This window comes from Falco peregrinus, chromosome Z (genome assembly GCF_023634155.1).
Source record: "Falco peregrinus isolate bFalPer1 chromosome Z, bFalPer1.pri, whole genome shotgun sequence".
NCBI lineage: Eukaryota > Metazoa > Chordata > Aves > Falconiformes > Falconidae > Falco > Falco peregrinus.
In genome coordinates, this window is record NC_073739.1 from 38,780,463 (window position 1) to 38,808,452 (window position 27,990).

General features: G+C 34.5%; 1 protein-coding gene across 1 annotated transcript in view; it reads left to right on the forward strand.

Annotated features, from left to right (window-relative positions):
- Nucleotides 1-27,990, forward strand: part of CNTNAP4 (contactin associated protein family member 4) — a 261,392-nt gene that overhangs the window by 18,048 nt on the left and 215,354 nt on the right. Inside the window, exon 2 of the mRNA XM_055791657.1 lies at nucleotides 27,864-27,974. Within this exon, the coding sequence (XP_055647632.1) occupies nucleotides 27,864-27,974 (111 nt within the window). The remainder of the gene's footprint in view (nucleotides 1-27,863; nucleotides 27,975-27,990) is intronic.

The window sequence follows — 27,990 nt, forward strand, 5'->3', positions numbered from 1 at the left end:
TCACTGCCGATTCCCCCCAATATATTAGTTTACTCTGTTTGCTTTTGGATCAATGGTATCTTGTATCAACTTTTCCGATTACAAGGATACAGATTTCAGTCTGAACAGAGATGGAGTATTATAATCCACTGCTGGTTTTGGGGTTATTTGTGTGTGTGTGTGTTTTGGTTTGGGTTTTAATTTTTTCACATTATCCTTCCTGCCTTTGTCCCTTTGGTCACACAAAATATATTGAGAGACAGAGATTGTTATATAACTTAGTAGCAAAACCATTTCACATTTCATATAAAATTATTTCATGCTTCAAGAAGAAATGAGATATGTGTTACAAGAAGTAGAATGTCTCATCAATAAATACAGGCAGACTATACTTGTTAAACATACTGATTCGCAGAATTGTGGATATTAAAAGTTAAACTTGTACTCAGAATTCATTCTTAAATTACACTATAAAATATGAGTGGCAATAGCTGGTAAATCCCTAAGCAGTATGAACCTTAGAAATATTTCTGGGATTATTGCCTCTAAAAATACTGTGCATAACTTTGCATATACTTAATTTTATATTTGCTTTTTATTATATTATGAGGGGAAAATTCACTTTAATTTTGCACTGTTTTTCTTTTACCTGTTTTCTAAACCTGGTTAAATCAATCAATGTACCTGAACTGCTGCAAATCAATAGATGGTTTAAATTTAATAAAAATGCCTAGTAAAAATGAAGACCCCCACCATATAAAAACAAAGGTAACACAGGAGTGATTCCTGTCTAATTTCCTAAATAAATTGTGCCCAATAAAAATGTTTTAGTTCTATACTGTATTGTTTACATACTTTTTTATTTTTTGTAATAATTAAAAATATCTCTCCCTTCTAAGTTCCTGAGTAGAGGTATTTTGGAATATACTTGAGTTTGTTTTAAAAGTTATTGATCTATGCCACTCAGCCAATTAAGTCTTTATAAAATATTACATGGAATCTCACCGTGTATTTTCTGTAACTGTGTTTATCTCAGCGTAGCACATACGTTAATAATTGTAAATAATTACAACAGTAGTATATAGAAATTTCTTTATATGAAACGGGGAAATACTCTGTTTGTCTGCAGTCATCCAGTTTTGAACCTCTCTTGATATGTATAAACTTAAAAGAAAATGATTAAATTGTGCTGCATTATAACAGTAATGGGCTATCATTTTGAATAAATACAAGCAGTTAAATGTAATGATTGTTTTATGGAAATTACTTTGGCTTATTCCCAATTTTAGGGCACTTTTATTATGTAAATTTAAATAACTTTTAGCTAACTATTACATTAAACAACAATATGAGCAGTGTAATAGTACCTCATTGAATTAGACTAAAAAAGAATTGCCAGTGGATTATGTTGAAATGTTTGTATTATGTGACATTCATTCTCGTAAGGTAACTATCCTGAGATGCTGTTTCGTTGCTATTTATCTTGTAGTCTTTTGATCATATAGGCAGTGTGGCAGTTTCTTTGCTTGATTTAGGGTATTGGTTGTTCGTTTACACAAAGGAAGATATTAACATTCCACAGTAACCCAATGCCTTCCCAACCCTGAAAAAAAAGATAAAGGAAGAAAGAAAGTAAACTTAGTGATTCTGTGTAATTGACTTGGGCTTTTACCTGCTTTCAGACTGCATGTTTTTGAGACTTCTGTGAGGAGAAAACATAGTATTTTTGCTTTTACCTTAAAATGCCAAAACTCCTAAAAATAATTTTTACCTGCTCTAGACAGTTTCAGTAGAGTGCACTAAGTATTGGCTGTATTTTAAAAATACTGAGGAATTAAAGGTTAGTTATCCACCTCCAATGTGTATGTCTGCTTCCCGTGTTTTTTTTTCCAAGGGTTGCTTTTGGTTTTTGTTTTATTTCCTGGCAGACTCACCACAAACTCTCCTGCTGCAGGCCAAGGTTCTCTAGGACTCTGTGAAATGAAAAATATAAAATTTATTTATAGGCAGTCCAAACCTCAGCTTTTTTGAAAGCTCTCAATCTTGATATAGCTTTCTCCAACCTTGTTTTTTCCCATTAATATTTAAGACACCATCAGTATATTCATTCAGTCACCACAGACACTGATTTTATGTGTGTGTGTGTGTGTGCATGTGCATATGCTATTCTCAACTACAGTGGAGAAAAAAATCTATTTTCTTTCTACTCTTAAATTTGATTTTTCTCTCATTAAAAAATAGAATTGATGAGGAGAATTAATAGCAAAAAAACCCTGACAGTAAGATCTGACATGATCATATTAAAAGGATTGAACTCCTATAAATAAGTTTTTCTGTAAGTGGAAGAGGTTGGGAGCAGCTGACTGAATTCTTTAACCCTTCAAAGACTGAGAATGTATGCATGCAGATATAAATCATACTGGGGTTTGGTCCTGCCTGTAACATGTATACATGCTACATATACATGTTTGACACTAATGAATGGAGCTGGAATAAGAAACAGTTGTTGGAACTGAACTTCCAGTTCACTACATGTGAAATATGCTGTGTGAATTAATTCATTTTGTTTCTGTCTGAGGAGGGAAAAGTAGAAAGTGCCACAAGCCACCTTTCTGTGGATTTACATCTTGCGGTGTCAGACTGAATATATATAGACTGATGCAAGACATTTTGAGCTCCATTGCAAACATTTGCCAGGTTTTGTGATTATTTGCTGTTGATTGTGTGGATTCTCTGGTGTCTTATGATAGTCCATCTGGCCGCCTTGCCTGCAGCCAGTATACTAATAAAATCCTTTCCTTTATGTTTTCAAAGTTTTTAGGAACTTTGTTATCCTTAGAACCTCTACTGTTCTTTATGTTTCATTGAAATTAGGAAACAGAATGAAAGGTGGGCCACAGAATGAAGGGGATACAAAAATAATCATATACACTATGCACATATATATTTATATATATATTTACATAGCTGTTATGTCTTATTTTTTTAGGTAACCGAGTTAAGCTGTTTATTTTTTTCTTCATGTTCTCCTTTCTTCTTTTAAATTCTTGGATGAATTGGGAGAAAATAACTGCCCAGTTGTGTAATGCTCGGGAGACAGCCATTAAGTCTTTTCTTTGCTTCATTTACGCCATCTGGTATGTCTCAGAATTGTTTTGAAGGTAAGTATCTTGAAAATTTGACACACTCAGATGGCACACTAAAGTGTATTGTGAACTAAGTTGGATATATATAAATTCCTTTCAGTTTCGTTATATGTGTTGCACCAGAACAACATGGAAAGGATAAGCTTCTGGTGCAAATCTGAGTGCAGAAAAGAAGCATCCTGCCTCTGGTATTTTGGAATACATTTATCCAGAGCAAATGTTAAGAAAAGCAAACTGAACAAGAAGATGGGCAGAAATCTTGCTGGTTAGTTCTGCTTCAAAGTAGATAAAAAATATGTCTGTGATTTTTCTTCTATTTGCTGTTTGTTTTTCTTGTAAATGTTAGGAGCTTGTTCTGAAGGAGAATCTTACAAATACTGTACAATGAGGAAAGACACTTTCTAGCATTTTGAATGTGGTTGTGTACTACCACCATCTGAGAACACCAGGTTTACAATTGAAACAATATTAAGGACAGGGCTCCTCATCACCTCACCCTCGTGCACCCCCACACCCACACCCCTACACCCCCAGGTTTTCTTCCCCTTTCTTTCCACCCTCTGAAGACAACAGAGCAAACATGTTCTGACTGATATATTTAATATAAATATACATAAAATTTTAATTCTAATTAAGCTAAGTAGAAGCGCGCAGAGCATAAGTCAGCATGAAAAAGAACAATTTTAGCAGGCTGACTTCAGAGGCTGATGGGTTGGTATTGAAAAACAACCCTCCCAACCCAGGTGACAGGTGTGGATGAAATTTACAATTGTCCTAACAACTCAGATGTAGTTTCCCAGGTCTGCTTCAATTCCATTTCCTATGAAAATACATACTGAATCTGACGGAAAAAAACAAACACACATCTGCCCCAAAATAAACCAAATAAATATAAGAAAAATAATATTTAGAATGATCACCTGACATAAATTATAAATACAATGTAGGCAGCCATGCCAGTTCAGGTAGTTTCCTTCATTCATAATATATTTACTTCACAGAAGAGAAGACAATCACTATCTCTTCAAGGATCAAATTTTAAAACTGATTTATAGGGAGACTTTTTTCTTCCTCTTTTTGTTCTGCATTTCTGTACTTTGGTCATAGAAGTTTATTTATAATCTTTAAGGAGAAAACAATGACAGTGAGATAAATATGATTTTTTTTTAGATAAATCACTTTTGGATCTCATTGGAAATTTCATTTTTTACTTTTCTAAAACTTGAGTTGTATTTTATTGAAAAAATACATTGCTATTGTTTAAATTAAATATTAGTTTTACATCAATTCAACTTGAATCAAATTCCTATTTACTGCTGGACAGAAATATTTCAGTCATATAATTGAAAGATAATTTCTATCATTCTAGGCTCTTGCAATGTCTCTTGGTGCTCTTAGCTACATTAAAGCCTTGTATTTTTGGCTAAAGTATATGTTCTGTAATGCACTTTGTTCTTCTTTGTAACTGAGCATCACAGAAAAGGACTCATAAGAAAATCTGAACAACAACAACAACCCCCTTCCCCCCCAAAAAAAAAAGTGAATTTTTAAACTACTGCTTCCAGAAGATTTTTTTTTTTTAACTGTCTAGAAATTAAATATTCTAGATTACTGTTTCACAAAGGTGGGGAATTATGGATCTTTTCATTTCATAGATACCTTTCACCCACAGTCAGGGTGAAAAAAGGATTAATTTTACAGAGACAGAAATACTCCCTTTTTTTTTCTTCATTCATTTTGTTAATCTAATAAATGTCTCTTGACATGTGTAGAACAATACAGTTCAGTCAAGTTCAGTCAAACAGGATTTGGATAAATCCTTGTCACACATGAATTACCAGATGTTATGATGATGTTTTGCCATTTTTATTTAATACAATATTTATTAAATAACACATAAAATACTAACATGCCAAGAATATTTCATTGTTTCTATTGAAAATATTTTTAAATCTCAATTGCTTTACAGAAGCATGATTTTTTAATTTTAATTGTTAATATTTAGATACATTATTACTAAATTCCTTTGCTTTCTGTAATAGTCTTAGATATGAATGGCAATAAATACTTGTAAAGTCACATTTTTTCCAAGGTACTCTAACTCCCTAGTTTTGTAGTTATTCCTGTATTCCTCCAGGGCCTGGAGTCATGTGCAAGACACAAGAGTTCATAGTACCTTATCTCCACAAGTTCCATGACAAATTTTGCAGTCAGCAGGTTTATCAACAAAGTAGTTAAGAAATATGAGTTACATAAATATAGATTCATAGAATCATAGATAGAATGGTTTGAGTAAGAAGGGACCTTAAAGGTCAAGTAGTTCCAACCCCTCTGCCATGGGCAGGGACACCTTCCACTAGGCCAGGCGGCTCAAAGCCCCATCCAGCCTGGCCTTGAACACTTCTAGGGATGCGGCATCCACAACTCTGAGCAACATGTTCAGTGCCTTACCATTCTCATAGTAAAGAATTTCTTCCCAGTATCTAATTTCAATCTACTGTCTTTCAGTTTAAACCCATTCACCCTTGTCCTATCCCTGCATATCCTTGTAAAAAATCCCTCTCCAGCTTGCTTGTAGGTGCACTTTAGGTACTTGAAGGTGGCTATAAGGTCTCCCTGGAGCCTTCTCCAGTCTGAACAACTCCAGCTTTCTCAGTCTGTCTTCATAGGAGAGGTTGTCCAGTCCTCTGATCATCTTCTTGGCTATCCTCTGGTCTTGTTCCAACAGGTCTATGTCCTTCTCATGCTGGGGACCCAGAACTGAACTCAGTACTCCAGGTGGGATCTCATGGGAGTGGAGGATCTCCTCCCTCAATCTGCTAGTCGTGCTTCTTTTGATGCAGCTCAGGATATGGCTGGCTTTCTGAGCTGCAAGCAGACATTGCTGGGTCATGTTGAGCTTCTTGCCCACCAGCAGCCACAGGTCCTTCTCCTCAGGGCTGTTCTCAATCCATTCTCCCCCCAGGCTATATCTGCAGTTGGGATTGCCCCAACCCAGGTGCAGGACCTTGCACTTGTCCTCATTGAACTTTATTAGGTTTTCACGGGCCCACCTCTTAAGGCTGTCAAGGTCCCTCTGGATAGTACCACTTCCCTCCACGTTGGCCACACCACACAGCTTGGTGGCAAACTTGCCGAATATATATATATACACACACATACATATATATATATTTAAAAAAATATTATATATACATATATAAAATATAATATATACATGATTAAGATATTTACAAGTATTTGCAATGTGTAATTAATAAATACATATATATTTACATAGCATTTCAAAATTTCATGTACATTAAACAATTAAGTACAAAACAAGTATAATGTCAAGTAGAGGTTCTTTCTGTCCCTGAAAGATAGCCTTCCAAAAATCAGAAATATGAGGTTTCTAACCTGATACAGGACAAAATAATGAAATAACAGAAATATTTGTGTACCTGCATGTGAGCTAATTAAAGTTCAAGCAGGAGTCCAGGTACTGAACTAAAAAGTACATGTTATGTCTATACTTACATGCCAGCTGGGGAGCGTTTCAGCAGTGGGACTTCATTACCTGCATTGTTAGAAATAGTCAGTATGGTCATACGCAAGTTTGTGGTCTCTTCTTCAGCACTCATTCCCAGGTGTACTAGGTGAATTAGCATGTACCAGAAGTTTGGCTATGGTTAACCTATTTAGGTTGCTGGGAGAGTTGCGTAATATGAAGATTTTTGTTGCTGAATGGCCTCTGCACTGAGTATATCACAGGCACATTTCATTTATTATTGTAAGTGTAGCATTTGTAAACTGTTCTACCTTCCATTTTACAGTGCAGATCATGCCTTTATAAGGTGGTCATATGGACTTCTGCAATATCAATTATCTGAAGCTAAACTTTATCCAGAATAGTGCGCTTCCAAGAATACTATGAATTTTAGGAGTGATGGCATGATTTGAATTCAAGTCAAATTTTCCAGTTAAAAAAAACTAAACAAAACATCTGTGTCTTCTCCCCAGAGTCCTTAATTAATGGAACAAGTTCCTTAGGAAAAAGGTAGAACAATTTTATGCTCCATTCACTTCCTATATGCTGACACCCTTTAATGCCTTATAAAGACACATTTTAATTTACCAGGAAACAATATAAATGATGAATGAATGATATACTACTATTTTTAGTCTTTATAAAACTAGAAATAGTTAACAGTATTATTGTTTTTGGGAATACTTGCTAACTTACCACAAACTCCTGCAAAGTATGTTTATAGCATCTCTTATTTCCAAATCAAATTTTAAACAGCCTTTCTACAGAACTAAACACTTGAAAAGTAGCTTATAATATCAGTTGAAAACAAATCTCCAGTGAATAACTGATGGCATTAAATTGTTTATGGTTGAATAGAGTAATCTTTCTGTAAATCTTAGGGGAAAATTAATAAGAATAAAAATTCCTATTAATTTTTAACAATTAAATGCTACCTATTTATGACATTTACAAATCCTATTTAATTATAATACAAATATAAGAATTGGTTTCTACAAAAGAAATAAACAGGCTTGTATAATATAGCAATTACATCCCCAACTAAATAAAAACACATTTTGCTTCCAAAAGCGACTTAAATATTTGGCTATTAATCTTCTATTGATTTAGTATATTCAAAGTTATAATACATTGAATCAAGAGTAGATTTAACCTGTGTATATCTAAAGGAAGATAAAACAATGTAAATTATAAAAAGTATTTAAACCTTTCTGATGCTTTTGGATTGATGGCCGTAACAATACTAATGCTCTAGAGGAAAATACGGCTTAAAGTTTTTTTCCTTCTTTTCTGTGATGGATGACAGTTTGGAATTTCTACTGTCATTCATGCATATTTTCGTAGATTTTATTATTTTGATCATAGTTTACCAAATTCCAAGCTGTTCTGAAAACTCCTTCTCAGTGCATTTGTTTCCATATGTGGCATAATGCCGTTTCCATATTTGTGGCATAGTGCCAACACATTTCCTAGGCTACAGCTTGAATGCTGTGCCAGGCACACAGCCAGCTTCCACTAAACTTCTGCAAAAAAAAATGGAAGTCCTTATTGTAAAGGCAATTCTTACCTAAATTTGTTTCCATTAAGAGGCTTGTAGGGTTGTTGTCCTGCTCATGAGAGTGGAAAACTTGGCTATTCTCTTTCATTTACCCCTACCCTTTGAAATAAAGAATAAAGTGAAAAGAAAGGAAACTTAGGGTGTAATTTTTGTCTGATGCCAGTATACTCTGCCTTTTTTTCTGCTGTCTCAGCCTGGTGTAGAAATAAAATTACTTTCAGATATTTTTAATTGAACACAGATTTTCTAAAATTAAAAAGAACCTATGCATGGTCACATTGATCTGAAACAAAAATTTGATTCCCATGTTGAATACATATACAGAAATCATACATCTTGGATTTATTGTACAATAGAAGTAACTACAAAGAATTAGAATCAAATCTGTTTATTTCCAGACAGTCATTATTCCAGGTTAGTACATATTTAAAAACTAACTGCAGAAAATATTTTAAAGTGACATCTTAATTTTCATGTTTTTGAAAAACAAGAGGTATGACGAATAAAGGACTGAGGCAGAAACTTAGAAGGAGATAACTTGAATAGATTTTTCAGCATCAGTTGACTGTACTCTGCATTTTCTGAAGACATCAGGTTGGTCACAGATTACTGCTTTGGTGACAGATACTACTTTATTTGACAAGCACATACTCTTCTAGTATTTTTGCACCACCTACTGGACTTAAAGTTTTACCTTATGACTTCATGTTTAACTCAGCTTTACCCACATTTTAATGCAAAATAGATCTGAAATGAAAGTTTTCCTACATGCTGTATTAACAGATTTTTTGTTGTTGTTGTTGTTGACATTAATTATAGAATTATTTCTTTTCCAGACTACTTTACTGGTGGAACTAATTAATTCATATAAGAAATAATTGCTTGCAGTTAATTTTAAAGACCGTAAAAATTGGCTTTCATTTTTTCTTACCACTACCACCCTTAGATTTTGTTTGTTTGTTTTCCAGCAAATGTTGTTACTTATTCTTATGGTAGTGCTTCAGGTTGGGGTAGTTTCACATGAAGGTTTATAATCCATCTTTATTCAAATGTTTGATATCTTACATTCTGTACAACCTCGTTGAAGTGCCAGGACCCCATTTTCCTTTGAGATGTAACCTTTTTCCATACTAAGAAATTTAAAAGAGGCCTCAAATCTATTCTAAAGTGTAACACAACATAGGAAATCTAAATATGACAAGCCATGTGTCAGCATCAAATTTGTTTAGTGTCTGAAAACTGTAAACTTCCTGAAAATCAAGTGTGGTTTTCTTGCTTTTGAGTAACCATACAAGGTGTTTGTAATAAAAGAATTTGCTTTACACTTTCTGGGAAGGGGAAATTATTTACAGTGTTCACTACTTACTACTTACTACTACTATTTACAGTGTTCAATAGAAACATATTTAAACCCCCCACCCCATAAGAATTTTCAGAAGAATTCCTACCAAAAATCAGTAGCTAGAAGTGAAAATGCAGTTTGTAACTGGCTGAGTATCTCCTTTATGACTTGATTTTCTAAAGGTATTCTATATTGTTAATATCTATCTATATTTCTCTCTCTCTCTCTCTCTCTATATATATATATATATATATATATATATATATATAATATATTTACACACAATGCAGTTACCACACGGACCGTGTGGTAACTGCATTATGTGTAAATCATAAGCTACAGTGATATGTCTCATATTTATGCAAATACACCAAGATGAACCAAGCTTACAATGCAGCTAAGAAACAGATATAATTATTTAAAGAACTAATGCTACATTTTTCTGAAGGATATTATCAGCATATATTGTGTTTTGATATTTAAATGAAAGTGCTCATATATTTTGAAAGTACTCTATTGATCACACAGTTTTGAAGTGTAATCTTAAGGAAGAATTACTAACCAATCAGTAAAATCAGTCTTTCCCCATATAGTTGTACTTAATGTATCCAACACTCTTTAGTCTTGTACGTTAACGTAATTACCTGTGAATGATTGTTAACTGAGCACTAGAAGATCTCACCTTAATTTTCTGAAATGAAAGAACTTTCCTAGTGCTTTATTTTACTTGTGATGTTGAATGCTTTTAAGAAAAATAATATGTTCATGTTGGGAATAAACTAGCAGTACATTAAGTGACTGCAGGACCTTTCATATGGAAAATATATTTAGAGATATGGCTGCAGAAGGCCAAGTAATGATTGAAACAAAGATCTGATTCACTTGTAACAAAAATAAATGCAGTCATGACTTTTACTTTTTTCTCCCACCTGCCACCTCTACTGAGGGAAAACAGGTAACACTGTAATGCTTTAAAGCAGATAACTGCTCTTGCTTTCATAATTTAAAGCAGTCAGGAAGCTGGTGATTTGATGACCTAAACATTCATCCTGCTTAGGGGGATCTTCGTGACTTTGAGTTGTTATACAGGGTCCTAAATTATGTCAGTTCTGGCCTTGCATTCCTGGTATGAATGTTAAAGGGAAACTTACATGATTTATGACTGCAGAGGTCATTACAGGCATAGTAAAATAACAAAAATTAGCCGTGCTATTGGATTATTCCTCTTTTTTTAATCCACATGGATGTAACTTTACTATCTGAGGCAGCAGTTTCTGGTTATTTTACTATTGTAATGAGATTGGGTGAGAAACAACTTAGCTGAAGATCATAGGTTTCAGAGAATATAAACCTGCCACTGCCATATTGTGACCAAGAAAAGGCAGTAAATAACATAATTAAGGAAAATTTGTGGCTGAGATGTAGCTTTTCAGTTTAAATCAGGTAAAAAGCTCAGAATATGATCACATAGAATATTACTGCTTTCATTTCAATTTTCCTAAATTTAATGGTGAACAGACTAACCAGGAACAGCATAATGGTACTGCACTTCTTAGTCTACAGTTTGAATGCTGTGCCAGGCACACAGTCAGCTTCCACTGAACTTATGCAAAAAAAAATATGGAAGTCCTTATTGTAATGGCAATTCATACCCAAATCACTGTTGAAGTCATAATGCAAAGACACCATAATTTTAAATGGGCTATGATCCACAGCGTTTCTTCCCTGTGTGCCATTGTGTGGCTTCTCTTTGAATTTGAAAAATAAAGCTTTATTGTATTCAGAATCCTGTGCTCATCCCTTCCTGAGACAAAGAATTTTGGTATCTAGGGTATGCTTTCTTCAGGTCATGTCAAAAAAAGGATGAATAAAATATTTTCAAAACAAAATCCTGAAATCTAATTTTGTTAAACATGACACTTCTGTGCTATTCATTCACTACGTAACCTAACAACATAGTTAAAACAAGAAAAAACCCGCATTTTGTACATTATAGATTTGTTCTTTCAAAGAAAACATTCCATCAGTTCAGACGCTTTAAGTCACATTAATAAGGTTGGTTGGGAATAAGCTTTCAAAAAAATCTTGGAAAGATTTGCTTTACAATTTAGTATTAAAAGTGGTTATTAAAAAAAAATAAAAGGAAGAAGAAAGTATTTCCCTACTTTCTACAATTGACTTGAAAAAAATTTCCCCCTTCCACTCTGTGTCTTCTTATACATTATCCTCATAAATTAACTACTTAATTCAATGTATCCCTACACACCACAGAACAATTTTTTAACATAATACTCTGAGATGCTTCACCATTTAAATCTGTATGCACTGGTGCAAGGATTAATTCTATGCTTTGGACATATATTGGGGAACTTATTCAATGCCATTTACTGTGTTAGAACGACGGAAAGACATACTTATTGTAAAGCAGCAGTTAAAGTTCTTTTTCTGGGCTAGACTGGCCTAGCAAAGCATGATGCCAGTGTTCTTAGGCTACAGTTTGAATATGGTGCCAGGCACACAGGTAGCTTCAGCTGAACTTGTGCAAAAAACCAGAAGTCCTTATTGTCAGTAAATTATTATTTATAAAGTTGTAATGCTAAGATATCATAACCTGAAATAGGCTACAGTCCACTGTTTTCTTCCCTGTGTGGGGTAGTTCCCTCTGCTATGTTTTATTTTGAGAAAAAATGTCACCAGTTTCATAAGAGATTTTGGAGTTATGATTGCCGTATGAAGATTTATCCAAATGTCTTACAAATAATTTTGTCTTCATGTTTCATTCAGATTATCATTATGAGTGGTAGTAATAGTAGTAGTAGTAATAGCAGCAGCAGCAGCAGTAGTATCTGGTTATTCAGTTAAAGCTGTGCCAAATTTCATTTTAACAGGGAAAATTATTTGGAGGGATTTTCAGAGAAATATCCCCCAAAATATATGATGTTGTGAAACTTTCATTGCTTAGCACTGGGATGGTTTGAGTGAATTTATAAACTTAGTGGGTTATGAAAGGGAACACACCTTCTTTTGGCTTTCTTCCTGGGACACAGTTGTGCTCTGAACCAGGCGTGGGAATTTGCCAGCTGGTAATTTTCCTATGCCTTCTACTCTTTACTCTTCTTGGATTTTATCAATGCCTATCTGGCTTCACACTTGATTTGTTTTATTTTAGGGAGTAACTGTTGATGCATGTGATAAAAATGTATTTTAATTTAAGAGAAAGTTCTCCTGAATAACTCCTAGAGAAATATATTCCTATGTAAGCTGCTATACACTACTTAATCTGTTTATAGGGAATTAAATGATACATGAATAAATGTATGTGTGAAAGCAGGTTTATCCACGCTGGATCCATGCACAGCTGAAATGGCTATTGTTCCTGTAAAGCCTGCATTGTGGATCTTTTCATTAGTGGAATCCACTAATAGTATTTTATTGTTAGACATATTGTTGTAGAATATTTTATTTTGGAAACATGGAAAAGACATCACTGACTCAAATGGGGTGCACACACTTAAACTTACCAAGAGAACACCTAATAATCTGTATTTGCTGGATAGTCAAAGCCTGTGAGCATTTTATAGTAGCATCGCATAGGTCACCTCAAATCCACTCATACCCCAAACAGAGTATGTGGGTAATTACAGTTAGGTGCTTTTATGTTCCCTAGTGAATTGATAAATACGTAATCACCCATCCAGTGCAAAACACATTTGTGGTAGGACACTGCAGTGTATTACTAAGAGGTTGGATCAGGTTTTATCTCTTTGGAGTGAGGAGCTGTTTACTAGCTAGGAAAGTAGAGATGGCGGCCAGCCTAGCAAAGAGGCATCTGGATATTCAAGGAAGTAGGACAAGGATTATTTTAGTTTTGAAGACTGGTCAGATCAAGGAGGGAATACAAGGCAGTGTGGGAAGAAAACTTCAGTTTTTCTGGATCCCTAGGAGACTGTGAAGATTAATTTGCCTGTAAGAGCTATGAAAGCACTCAAGGAGGGGCATCACAGCCCATTCATTGACAGAGGAGCTCTCTTCAGCCGGTGTTTTCTGTGAAAACAGTTCCAAACAGACAAGCATTGAAATTATGTACACAGTCTGAAACAGTAACTATGCTTTATAAGGACTGAACAGCAAGGTAGTTGAGAGACAAAGAGAAATCTTTGTGATTAGTTTCAGTTGTCTGACTGTATGGGTTCTCACTTCTTCATAGGAATAAATTTTACAAACTATTTTTTCCCTTCTGCATTAATTGAAATTGAATTTAATTTGATTTAAAGTACCTGGATAGGAACAAGACATATCTATGCGTATAGTTTGGAACACTCTAACAGGTATGCTGCTTCCAAAATACTTATTCCAAAACATTCAAAAGGCAAAAGCATGTGCACTTCACTCCAGCTGAAGGGGCAGGTGGGAAAATGACACCAAAATGAGAGAAGTATGTTCCAGTAAAACATAATAATTGAGAAGGCACTGTAGCACACAGTGATATGCAATGAGGTATGCAAACCTCAAATCCTTAAGGTTTTTAAAGAGCGTATAAGATTTCTGCTGTACTTGTACATAAATTTATATATTTTTTGTAATTTTAGTTTTACACATATATCATTTATTATTGGTAAATACCAAAGAAATATGGATCTATTGTCTCTATTTAAAATTTCCCATGCTCAGAGCACTTTTCATTTACAGAAAATTGGTAACTGTGCACAGATATTCCTTTGAAATACAAAGATCTATCTATTTCTATATGTAACAGGGTTTTCTACTTGATCTTCCTAAATTTATTTTATTTTATTTTATTTTTTATTATATCTCTTTAATGAGGTCAGATTGCATTATGCATGACAGTGAAACTGACAGTCTGTTAAATTATCTACTATCAATATCAAATCTCAGCAGATCCCAATACTTAAAAAAAGAACCTGGTTCTGTTCCATTCCTATCCATAGACTTGCCTATCCATAGACTTTAAATAAAGTTCATAATATCAATTTATTCATTGTTGGAATTCATAAATTATAAAGAAATTAACAAACTTTTCAGTGAAAAGGTCTAATATTTAGACTTTAATGAAGTGATAGTGACAGCTTTTATGGCAGAAACATATCTTCATCAGAATTTGGACATGATGTATAAAGACAAACTAGAGTAATAGTAAATGGGTTTGACCCTAGCACAGGACATCAGAGTTGTTTTTTGTATTCAGATTAATTTAGTTTAAAACTTTCACTAATAATCTGAAGATGTAAATGACATTAATTAGAAAGCTGTGGTAAATATTATATATTATTCTAATTATTAATTCTAATATTATATACTTGCATAACTCTTCATCATGTGATGTATTTCTGCATAATACTGTGATTAATAGAATTTAATTCTAGGTCATTAATGTAGTAGAATTAAATTACATTAAAAACTGGCTCAATGCCAATCTCCAGATAGGTGGCTGTAAATAGGGTGACATCAATAGATCGAGCTTTAGTTAGAACCATGCCTCAGAGACAAGTACTTCGCTCAGTACTGTTTTGTCAATGACATATGTTAGGATAAAAATCACATAATAATTACAGATTATGTAAATAATAATTAATAAAAAAGAGAGGTAGATAGTCATCAGAGGATGATTTGCATTGTCTGTTTATATATTCACAATACAACCCACCATGTTTATTTTTGTTATAAATGTAGATTGGGCAGTATGGGTGTACATTTAGGGTCAACAAAATCAGGTTACGTCCATTAAATGGGAAAGTATCCCAAGACATACTGACATAAGAAATGTTTAAGAGGTCATTATGGATAACTTCTTCAAAATGAGACCTGTGTAATGCCATGTGCAAAGGTCTGACAAATACAGTACATGAAAGTAATTGAACAAAGGAAATAAAGAGAGAAGCTGGGAATCAGTTTGCTTTCAGCACACAAGCACTGACCTCTGCTACTGATTTCTGTGCTAGTAGCTTCCCTTCTAGAATGATATACAGATGCTGACTGTTCAGAGGAAACCTGCAAAGTGATGTAGGGGCTGGAAAACAAAGCTCACAGATTCAGACTAAAGGAAAATGTCTTACTAAAGAACTGGAGAGGTGACTTGATCACCATCTCTATAAACCTGTGTTTGGAATAATGTAACTGATAGTGAAGACAAGATTTTTCCTTCACATGGAGACAAGATAACAAGATCCAAAGGCTTACAACTGAACCTAGACTTAAGATCTTCTCTTTTAAATCTCATCTCTGAAAAAAAGATACTATCTTCTAGCAGTAAGGATATTTAAATTTATAAAATTATGAAGAAAAATATGAAATTACAGCATTGTAAAATACAGTTAGACTCTCTGTGTGTGTGTATGAATTATTGGCTTTCTATTCTGTTTCTGGGACTTTTTTAAAAAAAGTCTGTAAGTGGAGTCAATTTGATATTGATCCTTTTAATCCTGAAATTAAATGCATACACTTTCTTGTTTCCTCTTTTCATACAAAGCCATAGCAAAGATTCTATTCTGTACTGCCCTCAGCATTCTCAGACCTCTTGAGATTGACTGCTTGTGCCAGATGGTTTCAAGCAGAGCAGAGTTAGCACTGCGCCTTTGATGGTGATCGTCAGGGGCTATAGCACTAACCTAACTAGTTCTTCTGTCTTTGGCCAAAGCATCAACATAAGTCACTAGTAACATGCCTAGTATTGCTTCACTTTGGAGCTTCCCTCTTAGATTTTATCTTTCATCCAAATGAATTGCTCCTAAATTGTATCTCTGTGATACCTGCTAGAAGGGTTTTGATGTTATTGTTCCTTCCTTTGAAGCGTCAGCTTTGGTAATGGAAGGCAATTGCTTTGTAGTTGAAAATATAACCAGAGATGTTTAAGTCTCATGACACAACTGTAAGTGATATTGTTGGAGATGCTTTAAAAGTTATCTTACTTTAGCTGAGATGCAGTGCCTAACAACTATTGTCTCAAATCCAGTGTGATGCAGAATGCTGCATTAGTCTCCTAATCAAGAACTGTATCTCTGGGCCTTGTGTACAAGGAGTTACTCACGAACTCTTACACTTCTCTTGCAAGGAAGTACTTTACTATGCCAATACAGTGATAATAATACAAAAGTAAATATTGATGAAAGTAGTAAAATCTTGAGACCTTCACATCTTTGACATTCTTACCTATAATCATTTTCCCCTAAACACCATTCCTTCTCCTTCCTCCCACCCTGTTTAATAGCGAGTAGAGTTTTGTTCCTGTAAGTATGTTATCTCTTCACATATAGCCAGATCTGTGGATAAGGAAGATAATTAATAACACATTGCCAGTGAATGGCTTCTTTATTTAGTGTTACTAAATATATAATATTATCACTAAAAATAGAATTACATAGAATATCATGTTTGTTGTACTAAAAATTTGGCTGGGAATCAGTGGCAGAACATAGCTGTCGGTCTGGAGCAGAAAATGAAGTCAAGGAAATTCAGTGTAGCAGCATTCTGTCTGTGGGTGCAACCTTGCAAACTCAGACAAATGCTACCCATTTATAAAGGTCTCCTTGGGGTGACTGCATAAAGCGATTATCATCCAGGAAAAACAGTTAATAAAGTTCTGGTTCTAAAATTAATCTTACAAATGTGACTTCCTTTGATTTGCGAAAGCCTTAGTTGAATAAAAAGAATAATTGTGAATACTTTTTTCTTTGTTTGTTTAAACCATTCCTGAGTTTCTCTATTTATTTAATTGTTAAGAGTGGGTAGTATCTTTCCAAACATGAAGAAGTTTTTATTTGTGGATTGTTTGTTTTGTGTAATGTGATTATAAGGATGGCTATCTCAGTGACAGTTGATGGGGTTTAATTGAATATGACTCTGCTTCTTTTAATTTCATTGCCTGAGTCCTGAACTGATTTTTAACTTTTTTTTTTTTTTTTTTTAGGCACTGAATTATATTCTTTAATTCTTTCTGAAAGAGTTTGGTATAGATTTTGCTTTGAATAAAAAGGAAGTGTTCTTTTCTAACTTCAAATATGAGAATTTTTTTTCTTGAGTGAAATGCAATCCAATGGAAAATGTCTGTGTTTGAGCAAAGTTCAATTCAATAAAATCAAAGTTAAGCCTATTATTAGAACAAACAAACAATCCCTTTCCCTTTCTTTGTGAATCCTGTCTGCATCTGTCAGTTTAGGAGAAAGAAAAACATCTCCTACATTTTTCTGATAATAAGGTATTTGAAATACTCTGACTTTTAATAAAGATGCTTTTATCTCTCTCAAGAAAAATTTTACTAAACTCTGTGTTATGCCAGCTGAAAAAAAAATAAATTAAATATTCCAAATTTTAAAAACATTATGAGACAGCCCAAAGACATAGAAAATTAAATAATCCAATGAGAAAGTGTAAGATGTATTTCACGTGAAAGGATATTTCATGCTGTTAGAAAATTAGTTTTCAGATATGGCACACCTACACAGGAAAATATGAATGCTGATAATAAAACCTATCTATTCTTGATCAGTATGAAGTATTTTAATTCTAAACTGTAAGTAACTTATTTTTGTTACCTTATTAATACAAATTCTGTTTTGATCTCTCTAAAAATCTTGCTGTTTTACTGCCACACATGCTTGAGATACTTTCAACATACATTAAAAATTGCATTAGTCTCACTGCTTTTCACAGAACAAACGCATACTTATTAATACAATATATTAGCACCTTTTAATATTAACAATTTTTTCAGCCTGTATTCTGTTGCCATCTTTTTGATGTTGCTGTATTTTTTATGTTGCCAGCATCAAAACTCAATGGCAATAAACAATTTAATGAAAGTTCTTTTAATAGTAATATTAAATAAACAGTATTAGTTTGAGTATATACAACTAGGCAAGGGCCCGTAAGATCTCACAGGTTTCAGATTCTGTTGATGTTTAAGAATGTGATCTATTTAATCTTGCCAGTTTTAACTCTTATTTGGTAAAAATTATGCTTTTAAGTTAAAATAGACAAGATATTTGCCTATCTAGTAGAAGGTATGCCATCCTACTTTCTTGATCACACCTTAGACAAGTTGATGTTTAGATTAGTGTATTTGTTTATTTTATTTGTATAGTGTATTTGCTTAATTAATAGATTTTGCTGTATGTCTTTAAAGTGAGTAACAAAAGCCTAACAGAAAATAACCCATTTGTCCAATCACCTCTCAGTTCTAATTTATCCTACTCAAATATTTTATTGAATCATATACACTTTCAGCACTGATTCACAGACACAAAATGTAATTGGAATCTATAAAAAAATACAGAGTTGATTCAATAGTCATGAAACTTAAAAATACAGACTTCTTTGGTCTCAGGGCACTAGGAATTAGAAGTGAAGTTATAGTGACAGAATTTCACTAGAATTGGATCATAGACTGAAGATTTCTAGAAAAGACCAAAAGAATCGAGAGTAAGCTAACTCAGTTATTATCAGTATGTCTTTAACATCAATTAAAAGCTGTTGACTCTTGAGTTGATTTCTGGGTGCTAAGAACAAGCAAGTTCTTAATTTCACTTTATTAAAACTAATAAGATTACCCCACGATTTTCATGCTTCTTTTTCCTAAACTATGAAAAAAAATGGTTCAAGAAATCAAATATAAATAAAAATTAAAAAAAAATAAATAAAAACCTAAAAGGAAAGCATAATTCATGGCTGTAATGTAAGAACCATGCTAGCTCTTGAAAGTTTATTGCAAGGCATGAATCTTTGCAAATATCTGTGTTTGGAAACAGAATTTCATTACACTTCCAGTCTTTTATCATTAAATTTTGATCTATGTAACTGCAGCCTTTATTTTCTTCATTCTAGTCTGATTTTTAAGTTCTCTATATACAGTTACAAAAAGACTTTCAGACATCTGGACACCAACTAGGTGGTCAGTAAGCACAGATGAAATTTGGCTTTTTGTACTCAATTCCAGTTCTTGATCCCTCCTTGGCATGAAATAAGTGCAGTTTTGAAATGTGAATGACTCCTTGAAAGGAAGGAAATGTAACATTACATGTTTTTTGTTAAGGTAAACATCACATGCCTGATGTGAATAGTATATCAGGAACAATTAATTGCTAAGTGTCAGAATCCTGTGCTGAATTTGAGTGAACGGTTAGTCTATAAAGGTTAACAATTTTATCCAAAACCTGGAAGATTTTGTTTCAAATTCACGAAAAGAATCAGCTCTGCAGTGAAGGTTATCTCCTTGATAAATCATACTTCACAATCACAAATAAACTGTTACAAAAGCCTGAAGATATTTATTCTCTTATCTTGGGCAATCAACACCCCTGCTTCTCCCTCCACCCTCCTCCAAGCAATAGCTGAAATCTATTAATTAAAAGTCATGTTTAGAATAATAATAAAAAAAGTAATAATACCTCTAATAAAAAAATCAGTCTGGGCCAATGTCTTGCTTTTGGCTGCCATAGAGTTAATTCTCTTTTCAGAGGCTGGTACAAGGCTGTGTCTTGGAATTAGTATGAGAACAATGTTGATAGGACACTGAAGGTTTTTGTTGTTGATGTTTATACTAAATCAAGAACTTTTCAGTTTCTTGGGCCCTGCCAGCGAGAGGGCTGGAGGGGCAGGGGACATTGGGAGGGGACACAGCCAGGACACATGACCCCAACTAGCCAAAGGGATATTCCATACCATGTGACGTCATGCTGAGTATATGAACTGGGGGGAGCTGGCCAGGGCCTTGTGAATGCTGGCTTAGGGACTGGCTGGGCATCAGTCAGCGGGTGGTGAGCAGCTGTACTGTGCATCACCTGGTTTTTTTTCTCCTTTTGGATTTTATTCCTCTTTCCCTCCCTTATCTTGTCATTACAATACTTGTTGTTGTTATTATTATAATATTTAGTTTTATTTCAATTAGTCAAGTGTTATCTCAACCCACAAGTTTTTCCCTCCTGGTTACCTCCCCATCCCACGAGGAAGGGGGGCAGTGATTGAGCTTCTGTATGGTTCTTAGTGGCCAGATGGGGTTAAACCATGATAGCCAATCACCAATGAAACGTCAAATGGTGGGTCAACATTTTTCCAAGTAATACGTAGCTGAAAATGCCTAGCAAACCTTAGTAAAGGAAACCACTGTGAGCTTCTCTGCCTTATATGCAGTTCAAATGGAATATGTGGAACTGCCTAAAAACATTCCACAAAATGTACTGAAGAGTAGAAAAGGAAAACACTAGCTGCTAAGAACCACTTCAAGGAGTTTGTAGAGGCATGCATGAAACTGTAACTTTTCTAGTTAGGTCTTTTCTCAGTTCTTACCTACAAAAGGGCAGCGGTGGACCCAGATGAAGTGCTTGGGTTCTCTCAACAAGAATAGCTTATTATGGGTCAGGAAAGAAATGCAAAAGAACCATATGGCAGCAGCAACAACCACAGGCTGGTTTCATATTAAGTGACAAGTTGTGCAGATTGAAGGCCTGAAACTAACCTGATCTAATTGTCTGTAAATCTGTCAACTTGACTCCTTCTTATTATTTTTATCCTCATTGATGAAGAGTTCACTGTGATCGTGATCAGCATAATGGTCAGTACCTCTCAGCAAAAGAAGCAGAGGCACATCTCTTTTTATCTATGTCACATGAATCTCATTAAAGTCAATGAATCTTTTGAAACTAATTACAAGCCTGCACGTGGACTGAAGACTAAATTACCAAAATTAACATATTTAAAGGTTCAGCTAAGTAAAATGAGATACGTGGTCACTCATAGGGAAAATTAAAAAAAAAATCTTTTATAAACAGTATATGGGCTTCAGGATATTGGGTCTTCAAAATAATAGGAAAAGGAATACTTTGAAGTCTACATGACTGAATCATAGATTTAATACACAGCTATTGCAGAGTAGTTTTTGTGTCATCTTTTCTTAGGTTTTAAGAAGTACTGGTCTGCTTGATACAATACGATATACACTATTTTTAAGACCCTCCCTCCTCTTCATCAAGTTTTTGATCATAGATGTTCATTTATTCAAATCTGAGTGAAGTAATGGCAGCAAAGTTGATGCTTCCTAAGCATTGCAGCTCGCATGCATGGGAAAGATGAACATTAATAAATTTCTTAGAGACTCACAGAATTATTATCTCTTCCATCCTGTTCCACTAACGCTGCATTTCAAGTTCTCCTTAGCTAGTTTGTCTGATGATTAGACATTCAGTTTTCCATGACTAAGGAAAGATTGTTAATCTTTCTTTGATTTGTTTTTTTTTTATTGTTTTCATGTAGCCTACTGGAACATCTTTTTTTTTTGGTGTTTGGGTTTTTTGGGGGGGAGGGGGTGGGGGGTGTTAACATTAAAAAGGGTGTTACTCTGCTCATTAGGCACTCAATATTTCCTCTGAGTTCTTGATAAAGTTGAAAAACTTAATAGTATTTTAGGGAAGTCAGTCATTATAAACTTTCTTCCCTCTTTGCTACCTTTGTCCTGCTTTACTAGAAGTTTAATAGTTTATTAAGGAATTGGCAGTTCTTGTTTTTTGAGGAAGTTTTGAGTAAACTAAATTTTAAGGAAAAAAGTGTATACAACAATATAATAGCTGAAATTAATTTCATTAACAAGTTAAATTAGAGAAATTAATTGAGAGGAACCAAATCAAGTTCAACAAAGGCAAGTGTAGGGTCCTGCACCTGGGAAGGAATCACCACATGCACCGGTACAGGCTATGGATTTACCTGCTGGAGCACAGCTCTGCGGAGAAGGACCTGGGAGTTCTGGAGGACAGCAAGTTGCCCATGAGCCAGCAGTGTGATCCTGTGGGCAAGAGGGACAATGGGATCCTGGAGTGCATTGGGAGAAGCGTGGCCAGTGGGTTGAGAGAGGTGATCCTGCCCCTCTGCTCTGACCTGTTGAGGCCGCATGCTGTGTCCAGTGCTGGGGTCTCCAGTTCAGGAGACACAGGGAACTACTGGAGAGGGGCCAGTGGAGAGCTACAAAGATAATGAGGGTATTGGAGCATCTCTCTTATAAGGAAAGACTGAGAAATCTAGGCCTGTTTAACCTGGAGAAGACTGAGAGGGGATCTTGTTAATGCATAGAAATACCTTCAGGGTGAGTGCTAACAAGATGGGGCCAGACTCTTTCTAGTAGTGTCCAGCAAGAGTATAACAGGCAACAGGCACAAACTGCAACACAGGCGGTTCCATTTAATATGAGGAAAAAATTCTCAACTTTGAGGGTGGCCGAGCACTGGCACAGGCTGCCCAGAGAGGTTGTGGAGACTCCTTCTCTGGAGACATTCAAAACCCATCTGGATGCAGTTTTGTGCAGCCTGCTCTAAATGAACCAGGTTTAGCAGGAGGTTCAATTAGATGATCTCCAGAGTTCCTTTCCAAACCTGACCATTCTGTGACTCTATGATTCTGTGAAATTGAAATATGTCATTTTGTGTATGCTTTTGTGTTGGGATCTTTTAGGATATATTTTGAATAAAGTCTGGATGTAATACACTTAGATAATTATCATCAGAATATTGCATGTCAACTTGTAGTAACTGAGCACTGGACTCTGACATTTTCTTATGCAAATTTGCACTCAAATTGGAATGCGTGAAAATCTGTGAGTCTATATTACAAAGCAAGCTGAAAACTTGGATGAAAAAGAGCAGCCTGACTGCTACATTCAAAATAAGACCAGTGCCATATATTCTTGATGCTGCAAAAGAGGAAAGAAGGTTTGTGCCTGTAAATGACGTTGTGATGTGAAAATATACACTTATGCATCATGAAGAAATAAATCCCAGATTGTCCCAGTATTCTACTGTTTTTATTGCTATTTTTATTTTTATTTTAGCAAGCTGCTGCTTTGGTCAAAGGTACAAAATTTATTTGATGAACCATTGTATTATAAGCATAACTTTGATAACTGCTTTACAACATGATATCCTATTTGAACTCCATCTTTTGTAGATCATATGGCATAAACTATGTAAATTATAGTATCACTCTATAAATAATTTCTTGGTTTACTCTGAATTTACATAGTAAGATAGTATTTGAAGCTGAATAGGTATACTTTGTACATGCAACACTTGAAGTTTTATTCCTATAAAATGCCTCAGTTGCTTTATAGATTTGATTAAATCTGCACTGGAGCTCTTTATATATGGAAAGGTATGCCTTACATAGCTTGAATCTTTCTTCATTTGGTGATGAAACAGGTAATATATTTTTGCTTATATATCTTTCCCCCATTTGCACATTCTTGCTTTTTTTTTTTTTACCAGTTGCACTTCAGTTTTTCACCTCTTATTCCCACAGTAATGACTTCCTGTCCTTTTGAATATTAATAATTTCAGACTTTTTTTTTTAAACAGCAACTGTTACAACTCATGTCAGTATACGGCATTAACCAACCCTAGTATTTCACAATTATTCTTCACTCTTCTCCATAGGCCTGAGCTTGATTTTATTCTCTACATTAGTATCAGACAATTCAATACATATTTTTTCCTTCTCAAAGCCTTATTTGATACCAAATTTTTGTGCATATTGCAGAAACCTGTGGTTTTGTTTACATTTTTGACACAATTAGCTATTGTTTAAAAAGAAGATTTATCACAAAAATATCATTAAAAAGTTGTATGATACATAGCTTTTAACTAAAATTCTTTGGTTTAAAATTCATATTAGAATAGACTGCTTAGGTATTCATTTAACCTGGAGGAAAACTCTAGACTGCCTTCAGCAGTGAGGTCAGTTCTGTTGTACACAGGGTGTCCAAGAGACATGAAGAGCTAACCAGTAGCATGTTGGAAAACACTGAGTTCAAACTGTGTTTCTTTGTGTGGCATGTCTTCTACTGTATATGAAATCATATAGAATTGTCATACTCAACAGATTATGTTTTTATTTGCTTTTATTAAATTTGAGAAACAAATCAATATTGACCAATTGGTTCCTGTCAATTTCTGCAAAGTATTTTGGATCTAATTCTGGGATTCTCGCTAAATTATGAGTTACATTGCACACTGTAAGGTGCAACAAGAATAAGTTTTAAGCAACGTGTGCTAAGCAATAAAAAATAAGTTGCTATGAAGTTATTTTCCTGAAATAAAGCATAGCTGCTATTGTAACAGAATGTATAATTATTCAGAGTATATCTATTTGTGATACATTGCTAATTTCTTTTTAATCACTATTGTGTAAAAGCAAAAATATGTCTTGCACTCTTGAATTTTTTACATCTTGTGTATATTCAACTGTTTATGTATCTTTCCATTATAAATTAAGATTGAAACAAATTATTATAGGATAAATACTATGTAATGCTCTGAGTTCTTCTGAGAATGTCACAAAACAATAGATGAGTGTCACAGAAATATGTGTATTAGACCATCTAGGAAGAATAATGCAGTACCACTGATTCGTTTCCAAGTTGCAGCTTAGGAGAAAAAACAGTGAAAAGTGTAGTCAGCAGAAGCAAATAATACAAAGGCAGCTGTCTTATCTATCCAGTGGAAATGTTTTTTTTTTCCCTTCTGAATTAAAAAGTTATGAAGACAGACAGAACCAGAGATGTTTTAAAAATAATGTATTTGCTGTCGTTTATATACTAGTGTCTGTAAATAATAATCCCATAGTCTTAGTCCTGGTGATTCATTTCATAAAACACGCACCCTTCACCAGAAAAGAAAAGTTGAAAATATGAGGCATATGAAGGTGGTGAAACGTTCTACTGTGTCTACCTTTGGAGTTCTCAGTACAGAAAAAAACATGAACCTATTGGTGTGGGTGCAGAGAAGGGCCATAAAAATGATCAGAGGGTTGGAACACTTCTTCTGTGAGGAAAGCCTGAGAGAGTAGGGGTTGTTCAGCCTGGAAAAGAGAAGGCTTCGGGGAGACTTTATGTGGCCTTTCGGTTCCTAAAGGAGGCATATAAAGAAAGGCGGGGACAGACTTTTTAGTAGGGCCTGTTTTGGTAGGACAAGGGATAATGGTTTATACTAAAAGGGGGTAGATTCAGACAACATATAAGGAAGAAAGCTTTTATGATGAGGGTGTTGAAACACAAGAACAAGTTGCCAAGAGAGGTGGTAGGTGCCCCATCCCTGGAAACATTCCAAGGTCAGGCTGGACGGAGCTTTGAGAACCTGGTTTAGTTGAAAGGGGTTGGACTAGATGACATTTAAAGGTCTCTTCCAACTCAAACCATTCTGTGATTCTATGATTATATGATTCTAAGTCATGTACATAGAAATGGGGTAAAATGCCTTTTGATTCTTTCCTCTTGATTTTCATCTTGCTATCTAAGCTTACAATGTAGGCTTTGACAGTAGAGAAAGGATCAGTGGTATTTGAAGCACTCTCTTGCGTCAAAAGTGTAAGTAGCTCTCTGCGTGAAACACAGCAGCATGCTACTCTTTTCTTTCTCGTGTAGTTTATGACTAATAAGTCTTTTTTATTTTCTGTGCTGTAAAGAAACCTTTCACTAATGAGATCCTTTTCTAAGACTTACTAGTGCAATGCATTTGCTCATAAGATTAAATCTTGTTTCCTTTCATTTTTTCTGCTTCTATGCTTAGCAGTTGGACAATTTTTCCCAAGTAGCACAGCCTCTTTCACCATCTAAACTGTGGATAATGAAGTGAAAAACGAGCTTGTGGTTAGACAATAACGAGTAGTTATAAAATGTTGCAGTTTGTATTATAGAAGGCTAGATCAGGTAATAAACTTATGAAAGTAAATAATTTTATTTGTTCCTTTCACGGGAGTGAGGTACTCCGAATTTGGTAGAAGCATGGTATATATGAGTTTATCAGGACCAATTAATTTTGTTTGTTTGGGTTTTTTTGTTGTTGGTTTGGTTTGGTTTTTTTAGTGACTGGGTATTATTTATGGGATTTGAGAGCACTTCTAACTGTAGCAATCATCATCAGTATCAGGCCTTCTCTTTAGGAAGGGTTTTGTTTAAAGAACCAAATGAACCAACATTTTTAAAAAAATAATTTTTGAAGGTGAACAAAAAACCCTGTTGAGACATTGATATAAAAGTCTTGCTGCTCAATAGAAATGTCCATAATTATTCAGCGGAAGCCCTTAATTATCACCAAGTCAGGAGAAGATTTTGTAATTATTAATATTTATGGTTTTGACAGTGGAAATGTGGTAGACAAACAGAAGTGTTAAAAGGAGGACTCACCTGTGACTTCTCCTTATCAGTTCCACCCAGAGGATGTGTTTCTCCTAAAAAGAACCATTTCGTAAACACTAATAATTTATGTAATTTCCTCTTATTTTCTAGACCGACAGATGCCAGCACAGTATAGCTAGGGAAAGACTTGCTCACACTTCTAGTGTTTTAAAGTCAGTCTTCTTTCAGCTAAATCCAGAACAGATATTGATTCTCAATTTATAATTTTCAAATTTAAATGGAGAATGAACACATGCCATGTATAGTAATTGAGGTGGAGAGGCATTTAACACCCAAAGTATTGATTAGCATTTGCTTGCTTATGCACCATTGATTGTGAACTGCAGTTAAGTCTCTCTTTGAAGCACTCAGGTTTAAGTCTGTATGATGTTAGGACTTGCATACTAATATCTGAGTGATAATGATTTTGTGCTGTGTCTTTATCAAACATGTATACCCTTGGCAAAGCAAAAGATTTTCCATTTTTGTCATTCTTACAGTGCTTAAAAGGGATGATATTATATTATGTTATATTTTATTTCATTTGGTTGGAGTCTTTTTGGTGGTGGGGTTTTTTTTGTTGTTTGTTTGGTTTTTTGTTTTTGTTTTTTGTTTTTTAATAAATATATTTAATGTGATTGCACATTAAATGTGATTGCACAGAGCTGTGCTGGCATCAGGTCTAAAGAAAATAAAGAGTACATGCTGAGGTTATAGCTTAATGCTACAACCAGGACTAGAAGGCATGCGTTGCTATTCACGTAAATAATATGGGCGAGCTGTGAACCTTTAATCAGTATGACTGATCTCAAAAGTTAGGTTAGAAGAGGGCAAGTACATCCAGTTGAAGAACATAATAAATCATACCCTAGTGGTATCATGAAATATTGGATCAAAAAAAAATAACTAACCAACAAACAACACCCCCCAAAAAAAAAAAAAAAAAAAAAAAAAAAAAAAAGAGAAATGGTGGGCTGCCTTGGTACTGATGCTTTTACATACAACAGAACAAGAGGAATTATTAAGAGATATGCTGCTTTCAGGTACAGGGTTGATTCAGGTATTTTTCTAGTGTTCTCTTTGGATGCAGTTACAGTAAGTGGTGATCATTGTATTAATCTGAATATGATATTTCTCACTGGCAGATAATTGTGATGATCCGTTGGTGTCTACTTTGCCTCAGTCATCATTCAGTAGTTCATCAGAGCTGTCTAGCAGTCACAGCCCTGGATTTGCAAGGCTTAATCGAAGAGAGGGTGAGTGCAATTTATC